Source organism: Haemaphysalis longicornis, unplaced genomic scaffold (assembly GCF_048455015.1).
Source record: "Haemaphysalis longicornis isolate Haplotype H1 unplaced genomic scaffold, Haemaphysalis longicornis Haplotype H1 scaffold_9, whole genome shotgun sequence".
In the NCBI taxonomy this organism is placed as follows: Eukaryota; Metazoa; Arthropoda; class Arachnida; order Ixodida; family Ixodidae; genus Haemaphysalis; species Haemaphysalis longicornis.
Window position 1 is genome coordinate 95,850,128 of NW_027526460.1, and position 22,949 is coordinate 95,873,076.

Sequence of the window (22,949 nt, forward strand, 5' to 3'; positions counted from 1 at the left end):
TACATACACCATGATACAACACCTATACGCAGACACTCATGAGACACTCCTACACCTCTACAACAGAATATGGCTTTCGGGGCAGCTTCCAAGGTCTTGGAAGGAGGCCATAGTTGTGGCCTTTCTGAAGGAGGGGAAGGACCCTTCCTCTCCAGCAAGTTATCGTCCCATCGCCCTGACAAGCTGCCTGTGTAAGCTCCTCGAGAAGATGATAAACCGTAGGCTCGTGTACTTTCTAGAGTACAATGGTCTTCTCGAGGGCTGCCAGGCAGGCTTCCGGGCAGGGCGATCCACAAATGATCAGATTGTTGCATTAGAATCATACATCAAAGATGCCTTTATACACCAACAGTATTGCATGACCGTATTTCTTGACATCGAAAAAACGTACGATACGGCATGGCGTTACGGCATCCTTGCAGAGTTAAAATCGTATGGTGTAACAGGTAATATGTTGAACACTCTTGATAGTTACCTGTCCAAACGAACATTTCGTGTGAGAGTCGGGTCGGCACTGTCCAGAGTTCACATTCAAGAAAATGGCGTGCCTCAAGGCGGAGTTTTGAGCTGCACGCTGTTTATCGTCAAGATGAATTCGCTTCGGAAAGCATTGCCTCCATCGATCTCCTGTTTAGTGTATGTGGATGATGTACAAATATCTTTTAAATCTTGTAACATATCCATATGTGAACGCCAAGTCCAGCTTGGAGGTGAACGTCAAGTCCAGCTTGGAGGTCAATGGGAGAGTCTTTCGTCCTGCAGAGGACCTGAGTAGGCTGCTGCTGCTGATGATGATGACGTTTGTATTTGATACCTTGCCCAGAAGTAGAGCCTTCATGCTCAGGGAAGCTCTACCTGTAGTCGCTGTTCCTGACACATCACATTTTGCCTTGAACGATGCCCCATTTAGGAGCAGCATTAATGGTCGTGAAGCCTCATTGTCTAAGCTTGTCTACCCTCCTGACCGACGTCACCCACTGCCTTGAGCAATGCTTTCCGCACGCGGCATTGCGCCCCTTTAGGCAGCAGTAGAGCTAGGGTCGGGAAACCCTAATGGGAACGCGACGAAGACGCGTTTCCGACACACGCGTGGCAACCAACCGGTGGGGGGGGGGGGGGGGGGGGGGGGGGAGTGCCGCCACTGCCGCTCGCATCCAATGCCTGATCCGCGGCTGCAGTGTTCACGTCCGTTCCACATGGCCTATTCGGGCACGGAAGAGCCTGCCGCTGAGCCGACAACGTATTCCACCACCGAGCCGGGCTCCCCTGACTAAACACGTCGCGCGGAATTGCGTGTTGCTGCGTCCCCGCCAAGCCTGTAGGGACGTTCAGTGGGGCCGGTGTCGGCGCTCCCACAGCGCTTCTGCGACCATCAGGTAGGTGCGGTCACAAGACCCGTTTCTCTTTTTTTCTTTTTACTCAACTGTACAGTGGATCTGGCATCCCTGGTGTGGTGCTCTACCGTAACGATAGCGCTGGTCGCTTTAGAGAGTTGTGCGCTCTAGGTGGCACTTCGTGCATCAGTGGACGGTGCCGCTCATTCTGCACTTGAATAAATTCACATCTGGTATAGGTACCGCCCTTTATTGTATTCCCAGGCCTGGAATGCTGCCTGGTCCGGTAGGGTATAGCATCATCGGATACCACAGGTGGCTACACCAGGTACGTGCAACCATACCGGCCAGGTTACCTCGGACGCAAGCAGCATTCCCTCACCACAACAAGATTGGCTAGTCTGGTGTAGTATTCGGACGAATCGCCCCGATCTGGGGAAGGCTCAGTCTTTCAGGAGACATAAATTGCCCGGTGAATGGACGAAGGGCACTCATGACTTGTCTGTAGAGCCCCGAAGACGTGTCACGGGCCTGTACGTCCGTTGGTATGACGATAGCGAAATATATGCACATTGATTGATTGATTATAGGGTTTAACGCGCCGACGCAATGCAGGCGATGAGGCCCGCCGTAGTGAAGGGCTCCGGATTAATTTTGACCACCTGGGGATCTCTAACGTGCGCCGAAATCTCGCACACACAGGCGTTTTTGCTTCTCGCCTCCATCAGAAAAGCGGCCGCCGCGAAAATATATGTACAGTCTTTGTCAAAATTTTCAATGCCATAACGAAAGTGCACAGGCCGCAAAAAATTTAATGTACAAGCTTACATATCGAACGTTTTATGCCCGAAAGCTAGAAAAAGCACCTTTCTTTTTTACTGTAATAAAATAATTGTGTCGTCGTTAATGGTTAAGTTTATTCTCTGAATTCTTTGTGGTCCAGAAAGCTTAGGTTTGGCCTACAAAAATTTGATGAAGACTGTACATGCAGAAGTGGCGTAAGGCCACGTAAAGGCAGCCTCGCAATATCGAAGCTAACTTTTGCGTCACCCGGGTAGAAACTGGTCCCACAATACTGACGTATGCGCAGAAATCAGGGAGCGGTGCAAGTTCATATCATAGGCCATATCGAACTCAATAGGCGGTCCGGAAAATATCTGACCCCCCTTCCCCACTGCTTTTTTTATTTTGTAAAGAGTTGCCAAGGACGCCTCCCTGCCATTCAAATACCGCCTTTCGGCGTGCGAGCACAAAACTTGGCGCATTTTTTTTTTTTTTTTCATTCCCAGAGGAATACTGCAAAGCCATCTCTTGGAATTCACCAGCTGGGGGTGTTTTCTTGTTGGCATAAAATGTCCTGTCTTTGAAATGACACCGCTTAAGTTAGACAAGCACGTATTTGTAGGAAGGAGGCCGACGTACACGGTCATGCTATTTATTGCAGTAAAACCCAACGCGAGGCGTGACGAATGCGGAGGCACATGCGTCGTGGCATGCTGCCATGTCACTCCCTGCTTCGTTTGTTCTCTTCTTACCACATCCGTGAACCGGCGACGAACAAATTAAGAAAACTATAGCAGCGCTATGTTCGTAGGATGCTCAGGTAGTTTTCCTCTATAGTGCGTTCACTGTTTTCCAAGGCAATGGGATGCCAAAGTATTTTCCAGCGATACCCACCCAATTTTCGGGACCTGCAGCAAAGGAACACATTGCACGGCGCTCATCATTGTAAACACCGCAACGGTTCTCGCTGAACCATGTAAACCCGGTGGGAGCGCTACGAATCATTCGACTACGAGGGTTTGAAAAAATTTAGAGCCCTTCCACGACTGTGCTTTGGAGCAGACGGGAACTCCACAATATTGACAACTTCGCTGCGAACTACGTAATCACGAAAAGTAGACGAGACTTGGTTGAATAATAAAGTATTCTTAGAGGATAGTTCTCATGTAATTTGTTTAGGGATATTTTCGATAAAACAACAGTTACAAGCGTTTTCTGCAACCATACTTCCTTCGGACAGACGACCATGTATCGACATCAAACGGGAATTCTGTAACGTTTACAACTTCACTGCGGTGAACTAATTATGACAATTGAATTGTACTCGGCGTATACGATGAAGTCATTTAAGCGGCCAATTTCTGTGATTTACTTCTCGAGATACCTGAATTAGATTGGGAGCTACAAAGCACTCACACTAGCTCTGGAGACAGAAACTCTTATTTCTTGGCGGCTCTGTCGACGGACGCAGGTTTGGTCGGAACCTATCCACACACAGCTTTGCTGTAAAAGCAAACCGGAAGCAGAATTTGATGCACACTCGTGGATTGGTTGATCATCCGCCAGTCTGAACGCAACGACTATATACACTGCACGTCACATAATTCAATGGCGCGTCACTGCCGAACGGACGGCATGCAGGCAAAAGCGAAAGTATTTATTCACGCATGCACAGTCTCAGATACCCCCGGGCAGGGCGCTAAACCATTTGCGGGATGAATCAAGCACGGGTTTCGTATACAGTTGAACCTCGTTGTAACGAAGTAGTATAGGGATAGTAATTTAGTTCGTTATATCCGATATTAGTTGTAACAGTAGAGGTAAAAATCGGCTCCTGTAAAAATCCTCGATACAAAAACGAATTAATTTAATCTTCGAACCTACTATAAACGAGGCAACCCTTATCTTTCACCTTGTGGCATTCCAAGATCATGATCGAATCAGAGCCTGAAACGGGAAGTTACAACAGTCAAAGTTAACTTGACAAAACATGCCTGTGTTCTTATTTTTTCGAGAAAGGATGTGATCTTTGTCTGGTGGCTATTCACAGCACTGAGCAGGATCAAGTTTTCCACAGTGTCCACGAACAAAGGGGTCTTTTCTACTTCGGCCGTTTCGTACGCCCGGAGTCATTCCAAGTGGCTTCTCAGCCTACTGGTCGAATGTTTCTTCGTTATATCCGATGGTGCACGTGGCTCTCACAGTTTCTCTTTCGTTATAAAAGAATAACTGTCATTGAAATGAAGCGTGACAAACCCAAGTTCGTATTTAGTTCGCTATAGCCGATAATTCGCTTTATCAGTGTTCGTTATGACGAGGTTCAACTGTACATTTAATCTGGTCACACATTTGGAGAGAACTCCCGTTTGCGTACATTGTGCTGTTGAGCTAAAGGTCGCGGTTTCGATCCCCCCCGGCCGCGGTGGTTCCCGTGTGTCGAGGTTTCGACGCACGTGCAAGATCTCAGGATGGTATAAATTAATCCGTATGTCTCCGGTTGTAGCTTCGGGAATTTGAACTTACATTTGAATTTGAGTAATTTGCAAACAAATGTATCAGTTCAGTACACAGGGATCTTGGCAAAGTCTTTAACAGTAATGTGGCTGCCTATATGTATACAATAAGTATCTTTCCAGGACCCTGAAATATAAGAAAAACGGGAGGACAGATCGGGGCAGCATGGGTTCATGTTCATCCAAAATCATCAGCACAAAATGTTGCATGCAATTCAATACAACATAGAATGTGTTAAAGCACGGCATGCGGACAGGTGATTCCTCGCAAGTATGTTGTAGCAAACGGCATAGTATAAATTCGGTCTACTAGCTGTAATTTCAGTTGTCTTCCAGGAATCTGTCTGCATTCAGTTTGTAATGTTTCATCCACGTTTGTGAAAATGTTTCTCTCGAGCTTTTTGTTGCCGACAAATAATTTTTCTTTGAGGTTGGCAGTATTAATTATCCAACATATCGCCTTAAATTAACGCGTTCGCATCAAGCCGAGAAATGGCGCGAAACTTACTAATTGAAAATGATTGTTGAAAAGTCGCCTGGACATGCGTGCCTGCTTCAAAGTCAAGAATATCAGTAACTTTATTTACACGTGGAACTGTTGGGCACCTACCGTGGGTCGCCGCTAAATACTGTGCGGTCGCTTCCTTCAGGTAGAATATTTAATTTGGAGTCCTTTCACGCAGCCACGGCCCAGGTAGGTTGGGCTTTCTTGGCAGACGTTATAACGTCTGGGCACGCAAGTTATTCAACTTTGGTTATTCAAATGAGCGCTATGGGGATGTTTCACTCAAACAGAGCACGCGCAGAGGTCAGCCTGATTGCATAAGGTTCGTGGTAGCTGTGAGGAAAGAGAGAACTTGCACGTGGGTGAGGGAAGATGAGCGATCGATTCGGGTATTACTAAGTACAAAACAATGCTGCTTATGAGGTTCACACAGTACAGTCAAGCAAGTCGGGACTGCAGACGAGCATAAGCTACAATAAAGTTGCCAAGCCACTGCTTCGCGAAAACGTGAGCCCATCCTTAAATGCTATTTGTATGGCTAGGTACCCAGCAGGACGTTCTTGCGAGAGTATGCCAGTAACCATTGGTATTCTTGTCTGCGTTAATAGCGAAACAAACAAGTGCTATCGAACAGACGTTAGATAGAAATATTTCATTAAATAAAAACTAGAACGTAATTCACTTGAATTTGGGGACCAGGTTATTTTGATAAATAAACGATCGAAATAGGGAGTAAGTGTCGGGGAAGGAACTTAGTTCAAGATTAGAACACTTGCAAGCACATGCAAAACGATCAACTAGCACTCCACAAATTATCAGCTAGACTGAGCTGAGAGCGCGGCATCCATTTAATTCCTTTGCAGCAACCACCCAACAGGTACACCCAAGAGCAAAAGATTGCGGACCACGAAAGCAGCAATTTAGGGTTATTTCTCTGCCGCGCGGCAGCCTGGGGTACTACGTGCCGTATTTTTCATTACTTCAGTGACTATACGACATCTCACATGCACACTGCAGTTTGTCGGAATAACCTAAAATTGCCATTTTCTTGGTCCGTAAACTTTTGCTCGTGGCTGCACGTATAGAATACTGGGAACTTTGCGCAATAAGAACTTCAGCTCCTGTAATTTGTACGCAACTGAAAACATGTTTTAGCCTATCTTCTTACAGAAATGACGTTTTCCTTTTATCTGAATTGTTTGGACTGCCTGGCACTTTCCCACCAGTGTGACGGGGACGTCAAAATAAAATTGCACGGCACTTTTGTCTGACATATCGCTTTGAAACGTGATTTTCCATTCGACCATGCTAAATAACGACGCTGAGAATGTGATATCATGCCGGATTCGCTGATCCATTCATGCACTGATCATGCCCCCTTACGCAGGCCGGGATGCCCATGGAGAACCTTCTGCTGTGGTTCATCCTGCTGATCGTCATAGCCGCATGCGGAATATTCGGCCTCTGGCTTCTCTGCAACGTACGCTCCTACCTCGGCGATAGCGGCAACGGCGGCAGCAACCAGATGCGCCACCCGCTCTTCTCAGACGAGCACCAGCAGCCGCAGTCGCCGTGCATGGACCCCCGCCAGCAGCACCACCACTGGCGGCCGGCCGAACAGCCACAGCCAGAGCCGCAGCCGCAGCCGCAGCCACAGCCGTTACCGCCTCCACCGTCGCACGACCAGCAACAGCGACGCAACGGGTACCACTTTCCCCCGTACTACATCGAGCCCCCCATCGACTACACACCTCCACCGACGGCTGAACCCCCGCGGAAGCACACCGTGTACACGCAGACGCACCAGACGTACGCGAAGAAGAAAACGGTCAAGATAGAGCAGCAGCAGAAAAACTCCAGTTTTCCGTACTGAAAGATAAGTTTTCTTGGAGAAGCCAAAGGACAACTGCCTCAGAGCTAAGCGTCTTGTCGACTCGAACGTGCCACTGTCCCTTAACCTCTGTCTTCTTGACGGATTGCAGTTTTACATGTTTGATGTGAAGGAGCCACTGCATTTGCGGACGGTGCCTGGATAGATCCACTGGTATGAAAGAGGAACCTGCTTCTAAAGACCATCTGGTGCGAGGCTCGAGCTGTTTACTATGATTCAACGTGCGCAGCTATGCGTTCTCTGCACTGTGGTGACTATTCAGTGCTCGCGCTGAAAAAGTGAATAAGCTGGCCCGGATCGAGGCCTCTATCCTAAAAATTCAGAAATGAATTATTCACGTAGTGCACAAGTAAAATGATAGAAGGAATTACTCTCGATGTTTTAAACAGCGCTAGAACGGGACGAGCAAAGGAGGCACTTGGTCGGTCTAGACTTTGTCGCTCTAGACTTGTATAAACTTGCCCGTCAGTAATGTCCGAAATAGATTCGTCCGTCAAAAAAATTTTACACATGCAACATGTACGAAAAAAAATTGTCTATTGTCTCTGCTGTTTCTTTTGTCGTCTGACTCTTCTGCTGTCTTGCATACGTTTGGCTCTATCTCTTCTGCGGTATTCACAGACCTTTTTTCCACTACACCCGGCATTGTGCTTAAACTTTCTTTATGTCTTCACTCGTTTTCTGCGAGTAAATACATTGCCCCAAAGGTAAGTAAACAATCATTGCGCGCCGAAGTGGCGCACTGGGGACGGTGTGCAACGGGAATTAGTCTTCCTTGGGCTTGGAAAACGCGAAAATTTGATCTATCTGTCCGTCCGTCAGTCAGTTTGTCCATCCGTCCTTATACGTCCGTCTGTCTGTCCTTCCGTCTGTACGTCTAATTGTCTGGCCCGAGTAATTGTCTGTCTGTCTGTCTGTCTGTCTGTCTGTCTGTCTGTCTGTCTGTCTGTCTGTCTGTCTGTCTGTCTGTCTGTCTGTCGTTCGAATCAACCAGAAAAAAGTAATCCAAGATCCGTTGGGGGTCTCTAAGCATGCGTGAACACCTCATCCCTCTCCCTCGCGAACTTGAGGAGCTCGGCCAGATGTGTACGCCGTGCTCAGGCTTCCTGTTCTGCCGCCCTGCGCAGTGGCAGGGCGCCGTGCATCGACTTGACGTCACCCTGGCAACGTCGGCACCGTTGTGAAGGCGCGCTCTTCTCCACTTACTTGCGTGAACGAGCGGACTCCAGACAGGCAATACATCATGTAGATGTGAGCGTGTAGGTGACAACAGGCAGTGCAGCGTCGCAGTCTTGAATCGGAATCTCCACGCAGCAGCTCTAGCTACCCTCAATATGGACAGCAATCTTCTCAGCAGTAGCAGACGTGGAGGCTCAGGCTATAATAATAATAACTCAGGCTCGGGCACCACAACGGTACAACAGGGCTCATGAAGGCTCAGGTACCACAACGAAAACTCTACAATTCAAGATTCAAGCATCCAGGTATGCGAGTTGTATTCACAGACTCACGGGAAGCATTTCACCAAATTATACAGGACACAATCGCGAAGGACACAGCAGCTCTATTAAATCAGCACACCAAACCCATACGATGTTATATGGACCACTGGGCATGTCAGAATGCTTGCAATTAAAAATGCGAAATAAAAATGCGGGCACCAGGTATTCCGTATGCAGAGGTCTACCATGGTCCGTAAATACTTAAGCAGTTAAAACTGAATAGAAGAGAGTTTCCTCGTCCACACCACGACCTAACCGGAGAACAAGGCACACTGTATACTCAGTCAGGCATAAACAAACACCCTACTCACCCCGGTCAGGTTATACATGCTTAACTTTCATGCGACCGAACCACCACCTTGCAACTACAGCGGAGGCTATCCCAATGTCAGTCACGTACTATGGTAATGCCCCCGTACTATTTACGAAATATCTTCAGTCTTTTTAATTTGATTGATTGTAGAGTTTAACGCGCCGACGCAACGCAGGCGATGAGGCGCGCCGTAGTGGAGTGCTCCGGATTAATTTTGACCACCTGGGGATCTTTAACGTGCGCCGAAATCTCCTACACACGGGCGTTTTTGCTTTTCGGCTTCATCAGAAAGCGGTCGCCGTGGCCGGGAACCGAACCCGCGTCCTCTAGCTCAGCAGCAGAACGTCTTAGCCACTGAGCCACCGCGGCGGGTGAAATATCTGCAGTCCACCGAGAAACAAAGGAACGCATCCCTCTGAGTCCCACCTTGCTGACTCAGCTAGCTCTTTTCCTGACCAGCTCCTTCGGGCAACCCGCATCAAGAAGGCGTTGGCACGGCCGCTCGACCAACTTGCGTGGGCTTAATCTATAGGAGCCGGGACGCTGGATCTCTGCACTTCAGAAGACAGCCAGTCCGGATCACTACCGCCTGGCACTGAATAAAGTATCTTCTCCCTCTCACTCTTCATCCCCCTCTCCCATCCTCTCTCTCAACTTTCTCGTCGTTCTGTGCTCTTCTGTCCTTCGCTTTGTTGGCGGATCGGCGCGGCTCTGGGGAGCGACGTGGAAATTTTGCCAACATGCCTGATCTAGTGCACGCAATAATAAATAAACTTCAACAGTAATTGCGAGTTCACTGGTGACTCTGGTTGCTCTTGGGGACGCACTGGCAGTTAGCCGGTCACTTATGGGTGACCAACTATAGCGGTCCGCTCGTGGGTCACCAGCAGAGCCACTGCCGTGCAGGAACTCAAGCATCGATCGGAAGCTTGCGGGGCACCTACCGACCCCCCAAACAAATTCACTGCGGGCACTGTATGCTGCAGTGCTGTTATGGTCGTTAGCATAATTCATTCCATTTAATTTGGCGGTCAATTACGTGGGAACTGCAAAAACAATATACGAAAATCGAGTATGCCACCTTCATAAGCTTTCTAAAGAAACTGCTGCAGCACTCAATATTGCTGCAGACTCCTGACACGAAATCCTCGCTATACGTCAGGATTACAGATGTATTAGTAATTCATGTAAGTTTGATACAGCTGAACCACGTTACAACGAACACTGATATAGCGGATTATCGGCTTTGGCGAATGAAATACGAACTTTGGTTGGTCGCGCTTCATCTTTTATAACGAAAGTGAAACTGTGAGAGCCGCGTGCACCATCGGATATAACGAGGAAATATTTGACCAGTAGTCTGAGAAGCTACTTGGACAAACTCCCGGCGTCCGAAACTGCAGAAGCAGAAAAAGCTTCTTTGTTCATGGACAAAAACTTCATCCTGCTCAGTGCTGTTAAAGGGACCCAGAAAAGCTTTGTGAAGGTGGCAATCAAATGCATTCAGGTGGTAGAACACATAACGGGGGATTTTTGAGCCAAGTGTGAGCCCCATACGTTGTACGGATAATTTGTAAACAATTTTTGAAGATCGCCTTTCTCAGCCGATGAGCGCGCCGCCGCAGCGAGCCGACCGCGGCTGACGCAACGCCAACCGCGGCTGACGCAACAGCGATCGCGGCTGACGCAACGGCGAGGCGCCCCCTGATTCGGCCGATCGTCGGTCGCCGGCAACGTCGCTGCCATTGGCTTCCGGCTGCTCTTCCTCCTTTCTGCGCGATCCCGAGGCAAAGGCGGGTCTCCAGCGATTGACGCGTGCCTAGGCGCAGGAATGTAGCTAGCGGAGAACGAAAGTCGAGCGTCGCGATGTCACATGGCTATTCCCAGTGTTTTCGGCTGCTTTGAAAGAAGCAGAGAGGGAGGAGGAATCGATCGGCAAGGGGGGAGAGGTGCACTTAATTACTTCTGGCACAGCTAATACTGAATGTAGATCAATAATTACAACGGCATTGCATCGCTATATTGGTACTACGCGACAATAAAGGCCTTTTGTAACTTTTACAAAAGGCTTTTCTGGGTCCCTTTAATAGCCATTAAAGGAGCCATGCAGAGAAAATACAACTTCGTTTAATTTGAAAGAACTACAATTCAGTATCTCACTCAGCTCCATTACAGCCTCAAAAGATGTTTTTTTAACGAAAAAAAGCAAGAAGTGTTTAAAAACTTTCAAATTTTGCGCCACAGTGACGTGTTATGAGCAAGAATGACGTCACACGGGCCAACAATAAAACATAATTTTCAGTGCGTTAACTGCACGTTAGCATTCAAATGATGCCGTCAAATGGAACTAGAGGCCCCATTACAGACGTCCAGTCATGTGTCGTCGCACCAGGTCAGTTAGGCGGCCGCCAATCGCACAAACAAGGTTCTGTGACGTCACAGAAAAGTTGCGGGAAAGTGGCTAGGGGGTCGCGACTGCTTCACACGTTTTCTTTGATATCTCCGTTATTTGTTCGAAGATTGCGATGATATTGGTATCATTGTTATCGGGACTAAGCAGTCTTTCTAATAAACCCAACTTGTATTTTGTCTTCATGGCTCCTTTAAACAAAGATCATATCCTTCCTCGAAAAAATAGCAATGCCGGCCTGTTTTGTCAAGTGAACTTTGTTCTGTTGTAATTTCCCGGTTCATTGAGCTTGAAATGCCACAAGGAAAAAGGTAAGGGCTACCTCTTTTATAATAGGTTCGAAGATTAAAATAATACGTTTTTGTATCAAGGATTCTGGCGGGAACCAGATTACCGATTGATTTGAACCGATTTTTAGCTCTGCGGTTACGATTAATATCGAATATAACGAACTAAATTGCTTTCCCGGTACTATTTTGTTATAACGAGGTTCGACTGTACCAAAGTGTTTATAAAACGTTAAAAATATCTAATTAGCTGGTTCTAACGTTTTTCAGCTTCTCTATTCCCTGAAAACTGTAAACTTAAACAAATTATTCCATCGTACCAACGTGGAATCGTGGGTGCGTAGTTTGTCGTTTTGCTTTAACTGCGTTCATTGTAAACCGAGACGTCTGAGTGTTTTTTAATGCATTTTTAGAGACATTGGCTATTCGCACAAGCGGGTTTCTAGTTCGCTCATCGACATCAACTTGGATGAAACTATAACATTTCTACCAGGTCACCGTTGTATCAATTTATAGATGCGACGTTCATTTTTCACTCATTTGCCAAAGGTGACCCTCGGAGGCATCATGGGCAACTGAGGAGGCTGGGAATCAGTTGCGGCCTTGATGGAGAGTTTTCCATTCCCTGTTTTTGCATCTTTCCGCGACCTCGGTTGGCGCGGCCAGGGCGCCCTTAATTCAGCCCATGGTCATTGGCTGAATTAAAGGCGCACTGGCAGCTCCAACCCGGGCATTCCAATCGGATGCATTCGGGAGACGCCAATGGACTACTCCGAAAGCAGAACAAAATATTAACAGCAAGTTTGGCTGCGCAAACACAGAATATTGTGCGAAATGAGCGTACATTTTTGCGTATAAAGCGTTGTGCAGAAGAGAAAAGAGAGAAAGTCTTTATTAAAGAGGAGAATGCAGAGAGGTTTGCCGACATCAGCTTTAAAACCGTCCCACTCAATGTGAAAGCTGTCGGAAGTGCAGAGCAGTGATTCGCCATAATGGGCTGTAGCGCCGTTATCCGCTCATTGCTACCACCCCAAGCAATTCAAATTTCCCGCCTACGCAGTGCTCGCGCGCGCCCCGCCTGAAACTGCGCCAGCGGGAGTTCTATTCTTTTTGCGCTTGCTTTTCCTCCCGCACGTGCTGGCGTTGCCCCGCCACCCAACGCCACCTACAGGAGTCTAGGTGGCGTTGCGCCACCCCAACGAGCGTTCCTAACTAAATGAACGCGGGCGCTGCCGGTTAATTACACATATTTTGCCTCAAATGTACCTGCAGTTTTCTTTGCGCTAAACAACGGGGAGATGTACGACAAGGGCCAGCGGTTCACGAGTTTCGAACGCTTATGACTAGTATATAAATCACTTGGCTTTCGAAGCCTCTGGGTTACGCCGCGACGACAGCCGCTACGACGGAACGCCGTGTGGCTCTACTTCGGTCCAGCGAGAGAGCTATACGACGACAAGGCGCGGCCCTAAAGTGATCCGATAATTGTCTGTGGATGCGTTAGCATTCGTACATTACTGCGCATTATTTAGGTTCACGTTCACTCAACCAATAATGCTTATTTACACCATTATAATGATTAAATCTGTTGACGTCACCCATTATTCACTTGATGTAGACACATGGCGTTACTCGGATGGTTCTTTTTCATATTTTTTTGTGTTTCGGTTGTTTTTTTTTTTGTTTTGTTTTTGTTTTAGTATTGGTCGTGGGGAGGCGTTGCACACGATAGACATATTGATTTCGTTAGTTCATATTTATGACTTTACTCTGTATTTCTTAAGTATTTCACTTTGAAGATTCTTAATTTCCTTTGACCAGTTATATCCATTTAGACTGTTATAACGATTAAATGCGTTAACACGGCCCAGCGTGCATTGTTGCAATTTTTGTGCAGATGGAGAGCGTTACACGGTTGCTGCTGTGGGGTATTTGGTAGAGAATGGTTACTCAATGAAATGGAACGATAGAAACTGGCGCGCTACAGCGGCTCGAGCCTACCCGAGACGTGCGAACGAAAGGCCGAGCCCTACCGTGGACTCGGTGGCGCAACGGTAGCGCGTCTGACTCCAGATCAGAAGGTTGCGTGTTCGAATCACGTCCGGGTCAAATAGTTTTTTTTTTTCTTTTTGCCAGCCTTCTTGTTAGTGTTATTATTTGTGGGGTTTCTTTTCTCATGACGGAGAGGATTACTAGCGGTGAACACATGATTCTCGCATGAAAACTAGTGTACTTTTCACGATACAAATAAAATTGCGCTGAAAAGAACAGGACGATCAGAAAGAAGGCGTGTCTTCCTTCACGCACACACACACTCACGTACTCACGCACTCTCTCTCACACACACACACACACACGCTCTCTCTCTCTCCCTCCCTCTCTCTCTCTCTCTCTCTCTCCCTCCCTCCCTCCCTCCCTCCCCCCCCTCTCTCTCTCTCTCTCTCTCTCTCTCTCTCTCTCTCACACACACACACACACACACACACACACGCGCGCGCGCACACGCACACATGGACGCACGCACGCACGCACAGGCACGTCCATTTTGAACTACCAAAACTGCTGACATGGTTCATAGATGTTCAGCACAAAGGAAACTTTTACTTTATAGAAGATAGAATTACGTAACGGAGAGTACTAGCATTCCTTCAGTTAATATACATGTTTAATTGGGTTTTACGATAGCGAATGGAACAAGAAGAGACGGGCTGCTTACGACTTCGAAGACAGGCGAGATAAAAGCAAACACAAAAACGAAAGACGTCGGCTAGGCTGTTCTAGCTCTTAACAACAAATGATGGATACATGCGAGCAGTGCCAACTTTATTACGATATTAATAGAATGTGGGAGTAAATAATGGGGGGGGGGTAATGGGGTGCACAGACGTAAAGGAAGAAAAAGGTGCGCAAAACAAAGGATGGTGATGATAGTGAAGGGCATGTTGAGCACTTCCACGTAAATTTTTTTGCATAAATTACATTGGTTTTCTGAGCCGTGCCCATCATATGGACCAATAATGCTTATTTACCTGCTTATTTACCGGCGTCGGCGACGCCGACGCCTGTTTTTGACCTACAGAGTTAACCGTCACGTTCGCTTTAAAGATCTGCGGCCACACTCACAAATTTAGCGCTCCGATGCAACGTACAAGAGGGGATTGAATGTGAAGCTCGATGTAAACCATTAGGTATTTCACCACAAAAGCAGGTTTCATGCAGGGCCATTTTTAGCGACAAACAGAGATGTCGTAAAAGAATGTCTAAAATCATTCCCTAAGATCACGCATCTCCTGAAGTCCATCTGCTGGAAGTATTCAGCAGAACGAAGGAGGGGAGAGCAGTAGTACAATAAAAAAATTCGGTCCTTCTTCAGCGTATTGAGTTAAAAGTTTCTTGGAATGAAGGGACGACTACAATTTCGTTGACACATGAACGTCCTGGAGAAATTCGAATAGCGCGGACAGGGTTTTGCGCTGAGCGGAGGGAGAGGGCCATGGTCCAAGTACCAGTCTCAGTGTCAATGGTCCAGGGTGGAGGCAATCAATTTTATGTTGTAAACGGCACCTTGGGTCAGTATAAGGAGAGCACTCCAGTAATATATGTTCAAAAGTTTCAAGTGAACCACAATTATCGCAATATGGGCTTGATGTCTGGCCGATCCGATGTTGTCTTTTGTTTCTATTGCCTGCCATCGACTATGTTTCTGTATAACTTTGTGTCATGTTATGTACTCGTCACAAAGATGTAACCCACCCTGCTAAGATCTCGTTACGAGATCGCAGTATCTACAACTAAATAAATAAATAAATAAATAAATAAATAAATAAATAAATAAGATAGGAATTTGTTAGTGCTGCATTGAGACGAAGCCTATGGAACAACGTCTCCAAGTGGCGGGGTAGACGTTCTGGCAGCCGCATTCTGATATATGGGTCTATGCAATGTAAAAAAACCGTGACAATACTGCGGCAAGGACCATAAACGGTTCCTTTCCGTCAGAGCTAGTGCCTTTGTCATTGTGGCGGCATTATGCTTCGTAAAGGAAATCGTCTTTATTTTCTCATTTGTAGGCCCCTGCGGGCAGCCTCGTCCGCCTTCTCGTTTTCCATGATGCCACTGTGGCCTGGAAGCCACTGGAAGGTAACACGATGTCCAGTGACGTATGCGAGATGGTGCAAATACTTTACGTCGCGCTGGGCAAATTCGTGAAAGCTTAAACAGCTAGCACGTTGTAAACTTTGAAGGGCTGCCCTTGAATCAGAGAAGACGGTTCAGCATGACGGCGGATGGCGTAGAATGTATCTGAGGGCTTCTCTATAGTCCCGTATAGCTCCGCCGATGCAGGCGAAGTCGGTCGCTCAAGCCGATATGGCAATGCTTTTTCAGCTGATGGAATAAAAATTCCCGAGGAGCTGCATTCAGGTGTTGCTGATCCATCGGTATAAATGTGAGTAGTTGCAGAATAAAATCTGTTAATGTGTGCAAGCGTCATCTGCAGCAGGCCAACTTGAGGTATATGCTTTTTCGAATCAATTCCAGGTATGAATGATTTTATCAAGAGAGGCGTCAGATTCCAGGGCGGGAAGCTCCGTGGCATTTTCGGCGGTGCTTGCTTTGGAATTGAGGCATTAATACTGTTTGATGTTTGTGCAAAGCTAGAATTCTGATTTTGAACAGCAATACGGGACAGGAAACGGGTTCTTGCATGTAGCGTATGCCTCAAATGAATGCGGAGCGTTTCTTGGAGCCGTATATACACGTCCAAGGGGAGGCAACCGGCTTCAGCAATCGCCCCAGAACACGACGAGCCTTTAGGAAGCCGGAGGCGTTTGCTGAGGCAGTTATTCCTCGCCGCCTCCAGCTGTCTTTTGCTTCAGTTGCAGCAGGACAGGAAGGCTATAGCGCAACACGCCATCCACATACGCCTCAAACAGCAAAACCATGGAGCGGCAATCGCTGCCCCAGTGAGATCATTTCGGGTACGAACTGTTCTGTTCGCATGTCACACTTTGCTGGAATAAAAGCGGCAACTGTCGGTTGTGCTCGGGAGCTTAGGCCTAAGGTTTTGCTTTGAGGTCATACGATGTCGGTGCATGTATGCTGCTGCCGTACGCGCTGCAACGAGCGCTACTGGTGCTTGCATCAATCAATCAATCAATCAATCAATCAATCAATCAATCAATCAATCAATCAATCAATCAATCAATCAATCAATCAATCAATCAATCAATATCAATGAATCAATCAATCAACCAATCAATCAATATCAATACGCAAGCACTACGAGGGTAAATCAGAAGAAAGCCCGATCCGTATACTCTGAATCATGTGTGCGTGCTCTGAAGCCTATATTATACCAAACGGTTACATGCCTGCTCAGTAACACGAGTCTGCAGTGGATATTTGGGTGTTGGAGAAGGCCTTATACGCAGGAATGTATGCTGTTTTCGCACCAGGTTCTGTAGTTGGCACAGCCAAACCATCTGTCAATTTTTTTTTTCAAACTAAACAATAATAATAATAATAAAATGCACCCATGCACTCCGTACAGATTAAAGTCTTTTTGATTATACGGTGCGTGTTTGTGGTACTTTCTTCTGTTCCCGTTCCTGCTCACCGCGTCGCTGATCGTAAGCTGCAGGCTCCTCGGTAGTGCGTACTACCCGTGGCCTACCCACTTCGCAGTGACGTGCATCCTGTGTTTGCCACTGCCACGTCGACGCTGCTCCGCCCGCCGCCACTGCCTTCCGTTGTCGCTTGATCTGTGCTTTGCGCAGCTGCTCGCTGCGCGCGCGCTCTGCTGCGACAGAGATGAACACAGCCCCACTTCCAACTCCCCCCCAACTCCTACGGCGCACACAGGACCCCCGGATCTTCATTTCGCATAACCATATAACGCTTCGCTCTAAAAATATTTAGTGATATGAGGAGGAGGCAGCCATGATGCAGCCACTTTCAGAGACGGATAGACGGGTGCCCCCTTCTTCTCCAGGTCTTGCTGTCAGAATGTCTTGCATGTCAGAACCATTGCCACACCACCGTGATGGCCAGACACATGTCGCAAAACACTGACCTACTAAATTCGCTGAGCCAGCCAGGCCGGCCAGACATTCGAAGAGTCGTGAATACGACCAAATACATCGCGAGGCGTGCTTTGTGGGCTGTGAACTTTCTGTTTTCTGACTGTACTGGCATTCCCTCACGGGCCGGGGCGGATCCAGGTTTTTATCTGAGGGGGGGGGGGGGGGGATTCAGCGTCTATCAATGATGATAGTAATGGGTAAGAGGAGGAGGATAATAGCCGTTTTTATTCACCGAAATTTCCGAAAACCAAAAATAAAATAAAAAAATTAACAAGACTTCTTCTAAGACCTGAAAGGTCATCTTGGGGGTATAAATACAAAAATTAAGACTGCGGTCAGGACATCCGGATTTACCCCCCCCCCCCCCCTTTGGATCCGCCTGGCTGTTCATGCGGAGTGTGGTATACAAACTTTGAACCTAACCGTATGTTGTGACGTATTTCTCAATAGGATCGAAGAAGAGATTCGACTCCGATCGCGAACTTAATCCTTTCGACCCTGGCGGTGTCAATTGACGCCATCACATAAAAGTTCGGGTAAGTCTCGTGCCCCGCGCGGGGTACGAGATCTAGCCCCCTCGCGGTGGCTCCTGCCCCGCAGAAGTGACGTCAAACTAAACTAGTCACGTGACTTCCTGTGGCGTCTTTTTTTTTTTTTTTGCACATTTGAAGACGTTGGTTGACGGCGTGTGTGCGCTATGTGGGGCATAGAGTTTCTCAATAGTTAGTGAGAAACTCTATGATGTGGGGTTCCGGCCTTGGCTCCAACCGCAAGCCTGCGCAACGTTACATCCTTATCGCCTAGCACAGCGGCTGCCTCGCGGCGCTTTTTTTTTTGTTGGGAGGATTGTTTGCAGTTATTTATTGAGTATTTCTCGTGAACTTGCTGCTGCTAGTCTTGGTAAGCCTAACGCATCCTATTTTGGCAAGCTGCTTCGCCCCGCTTTTTTCCGTGCTCCTTTTGTTGCTGTTAAATATGTTGCTAGCTTCATATTGTCTTGCAGTTCGCGTTCCATCGGCTTTATGCTCCTGCATTCGTTGTCTACTTGTTCCGATCGCTACTTGCATTCCGAGCCTTGTATTTTGATTCTGGCGTGAAACGTGTTACGTGCGGATCAGTTTTCCAGCGCTTTGCGCCGTGGCTAACGAGGTAGCTGACTTTGATGACGTGCAGTGTGAGCGGCGTCAGTGTGCACGAATCAAGTATCGTCAGGTAGCGCCAGAGGTAGCGCAGGGCATCGTCGAACGCAATCCGTCCTCGCATGTAGCCTGTTCTGCAATTTTTCTCGCGGGGCACTGCAAGAAACGTTATTACCCCGCGAAACGATCCGTGCACGCTGCATGCAGGGAGCGCAGCTACACTTCAGTGGGTGGCCTGGTGAATGGGAGAGCCCAGCAGCCGCCCGTCCATGGGCAACATAGGTACTTAGCTATCGCTGAAACCAGCCGCTCACTGGCTGGCTTCCTGTGCAAGGAGGCTCAAGCTCCAAATGTGCAAGTTCGGGAGAAGTCAAGTCGATAAGATCGCCGTTTGTGCCAAGCTTGACACTTGTGTTAAATAGTGCTTTCAAGTTTGGTGTGCTCAAGGTAAACAAGTGGCTCTTGTTGTTCATCTATGTTTTTCGAATTTGTTGCTTCGAATAATACTATTGTGCTTTCATGATATGCAAGACTTCAAATGAGCTGCGAATTCTAAGCAATCTGTAGGCAGCCATTATTGAATGCACAGGAAACAACGTTTTGTCTACCTTAAAATTTTCTACATAGGGTACGTGGAACTGCCAGCTAGCAAGTTTAATGAAAGGTTGCTATCTGCTCAATTATAGTAAAGAGGTAGCAAGGGATAGATAGGATAGCCCTCCCTCCTCACCAGCTGATCGTTTAGCAGCGTCTCATAACTTCGTTCACAATTACCGCATGGATTTTATTTCCCTAACCTTTGCCCCACTGCCTTCTGCCTTCTTCAACCCGGTTAGTCAACAAACTTCATCCTGCATCTGTTCTGATTATGTATTTTGGTACGCTAGTTTTTTGTTTACTCGTGTTTGGCTTGGAAGTCAACATAACCAACAACAATACTTTCATGCCCACTCAGTTGGATGGCCAGTTATGGTGAGAGCTTCTCTCGAAGGCTTACAGTGGATTCACGAATTCTGATTGACTGTGACATTAATGTACCCATCCGGAGCCCCCTGTGGAATTCAACTTGACGTTAATACTTGTGTTCACAGCTGGTAATTGTCTGCTCTGTGTTTGGGGGAGGGGGCTGAACAGTAAAAGTTTGTAATTGCAAGGAGATATTTCATGTTCTTTTGCTTTTTAACTCTGTGCTGTGTAAAAAACTGTTTCGGCTAATTGCTTAAGTGACTATACTTAGTCCTAAGGGCCATAATGCAGTGTCCCATATTTTGTTTGCAACGATGCATACCCAGCAGAGCCCAACTGCTAGAAAGCACATTCTCTGGTGGTGGTAATTAGCTTGAAGAAAAACAGGGCACTGAAACTATTTTTTAAGCTAACAAGCCTAAAAAACAGGTTATGGAGCACATCTATGAGGGAATGGTTCTTGTACAGCTTGACATTATCCTCTCCCGAGAGTACTTAATACCTTGTGCAGGAACTGGAGCCGAGGACACCTATGTGGACGTGAATGTCTTTATTGGTGTTTGTGAATATTGCAGTACAGCTGAAAGCTGTATGTATCCTGGAAGGCTTCAACAATAAAATGACTCCAGTGAACGTACTTCTGCTTTGGTGTCAATGGGCAGCATGTGAGCATTGATAAGTGCTTCGCTGTTGACATTTTTGTTAGACAAAAACAGGCTTGATCAGGCACTGTAGCAAGTCTTCATGAAAAAACACAGGAAAGGAACTGGACAAAAAAGCTGCGAACACATGGACACTGTTCATCACAGCACCTTTCCTTGTACTTCAGTACTGTTATTGTCGCTGTATTTATCCCCAAAATATAAACCAACTCGCCCAGATTCACACCTTCAGACAGAAAGCAAACATGGTGTTTGTCAATGACAAGTGATTCTATCAAAATTCCGTGGCTGTGAAAAAAGTCAGTGAGTAGCTCTACTTTCTCTGCACAGTCTGTGGTGTGAAGTTCCTTTTCCAAACAAAACGCAAGGGTTTCTTGGCACAATACACAGAAAAAATGCCAAATAAGCAAGTGATGCCTTCTAGCACTACACTACAGTCCTGCAGGAAAGCCAAACAACCAAGTGATCTTTTTGCTTGAGTGCAAAGCTCTGCAGAGAAGCCAAGAAAGATTCCTTTTTTGTTGACACCAAAGCTCTGCTGGAAAGCCAAAACGTGTGGCTTCTGTCACTGCTGATTTGCTGTAAGACGGGCATGTGAATGTATTGCAGTAAGGCATTTGTTGTGTACATGTCCTTCACACCTAGATAAATATGAACCAGGCTGGCTGTGTAACAAAAACGTCAAGTGAGGTAACAACCAAATGTTTTATGTAAAATGTTAGAATACTGTTTGTTATAAATAGCAATTAATGTTTTAATATGGTTTTGACAGTAGTTTAGTGACCTGTTGGAAATCATAGGCTAAAACTAAACAGAAGCAATGTTTCATACAGCTGCAATCGTGTGAAATAGCAAAAGAATGGTTTGGGCCCTAAATTCAGCAGGCATGTTCCAGGTGGGAATGTGTTTGTAGAGCACAACAATAATAAAGACATGGGAAAAAAGGGTGAGCTGAGTTGAGTTACCCCCAAAGTATTGGTAGACAGTTAGAATGCTTACAAAAATTTATAAATAGTTTGGATACCCTGAAACAATAGGGGAAACTTCACTTGCCCTGGTTTTAAGTTTATTAGTATTGAGCTTAATGTACCCCACACAACACCATTGAAGAATGTTACGCCTGCATGGACACAGCAGCGTTTAAGGTATAACACAGTTTTATTTGAGCAGAGGTAAATAAGAGAATATTCCATAATCAATCCATTTATACGTAAATTAGAAAAAGTATGGTTTTTGAAGTGAAGCTCGGAAGCATGCTAAATGAAAGGGACGAATGGCGAGTTGATGTTGTTACTAATCACAAATTTCAACTCAACCACCTTGCCGGAAACAAACCCCTTCCATGGAGGGAGTGTGTGTAATCGCAAGATTTTTAAAGAAAAGTTTGTGAATGCACTGTACACGTAGGCCAGAAGGTATTTCGACACCCCAGCCGAGGACTCGGAGTCATCAGCGGTCTTTTCTGCTGTTTTGATGATCAAGGGCTGTTTGTTCAGGAACCACCACCTTTTCTCCCTTTGGCCACCATCTTTTTCAGTCACTGCATTCATTTGCTTGCTGTGGGAGCTAGCAAACATGAGGATCACCTATAGGCAGGATTACCTCAGGCTCGCACAATTGCTGGAGAGGCTAAACAATGTTTTCAAGATCCCCAACTGTGAGCTTGCACTTTTTTTTTGCGACAAAAACAAAGACATCTAGATAGGCCTTTGAGAGCTGTCTGAAATCACAAAAGTGAGTATTTTGCGCCCAAACTGGCCAGCTAACCTCACTAGTCAACCCACTCGTTGAATGCCTCGCATAAAAATCAAGAGACTCACTGCATGGGTTTATTGCATGGCATTGTGTGGGTGGGCTTCTGGTTTCCACCTATGAAGCCTGTTGGTTGTGTTAGTGTCCAGTCCTGCTGTCAAACTTCTTTTGAGACTTGCACTGCCCTGGAGTGTACCACCGTGGATTCCTTGGAATTTATGTTGGCCATGAAAAATCCTAGTAAATCGTTACAAGCCCCTGAAGCTGGCTGGCAAGTGGGCATTTGTTTAGCGACAACTGTTTAGGGGCACAGTAGGCAGGCTGTTACAGAGGCTACGAAGAAAAAATACAAGGTTCGTTCATTAAAAAGACTTCTTTGCCCAAAAAACAAATGACATCAATTTTATTGTAAACTTCAAACAAATAAGATAGTACAGAAAATGTGTAGAGCAGTGGAAGTTCCATACACACTTTCCAGCTATTTCTCTATGACATCACAGAATCTTGTTTGTGCAATTTACAGCCACCAACCTAACCCACCGCAAAAAAAGCATAACTGGGCAATTTCAGTGGGGCCTCCATTCCGTTTGATTGTATCACTTGAGTGCTAACGTACAGTTAACACACAGATAACTGCATTTACAGTGCACGTCCATATGACGTCACTCGTGCCCATATTACATCAATGCAGTTTGAAATTGGGATGTTTTTCACCATTTCTTTTGGTTAAACTCGCACCATTACAGCCTTGACCTTTGCCTATCAATTACATTTGCAGTGTGCTCGCTGCTCATACCCATGGACACAAA

The 22,949-nt window shown here is 46.6% G+C and overlaps 1 protein-coding gene and 1 non-coding gene across 2 annotated transcripts; both read left to right on the plus strand.

Moving 5' to 3' along the window:
* The first annotated feature begins 1,615 nt into the window (after window positions 1-1,615).
* LOC144152641 (uncharacterized) lies at window positions 1,616-7,543 on the plus strand. The gene is made up of 2 exons (XM_077683987.1): window positions 1,616-1,662; window positions 6,523-7,543. The coding sequence occupies exon 2, from the start codon at window positions 6,529-6,531 to the stop codon at window positions 7,006-7,008; it is 480 nt and encodes a 159-aa protein (XP_077540113.1). The 5' UTR covers window positions 1,616-1,662; window positions 6,523-6,528; the 3' UTR covers window positions 7,009-7,543.
* Window positions 7,544-13,575: 6,032 nt separating this feature from the next.
* On the plus strand, window positions 13,576-13,647 carry Trnaw-cca (transfer RNA tryptophan (anticodon CCA)). The gene has a single exon. It is a non-coding gene; the product is annotated as a tRNA-Trp (tRNA).
* Window positions 13,648-22,949: the final 9,302 nt, after the last annotated feature.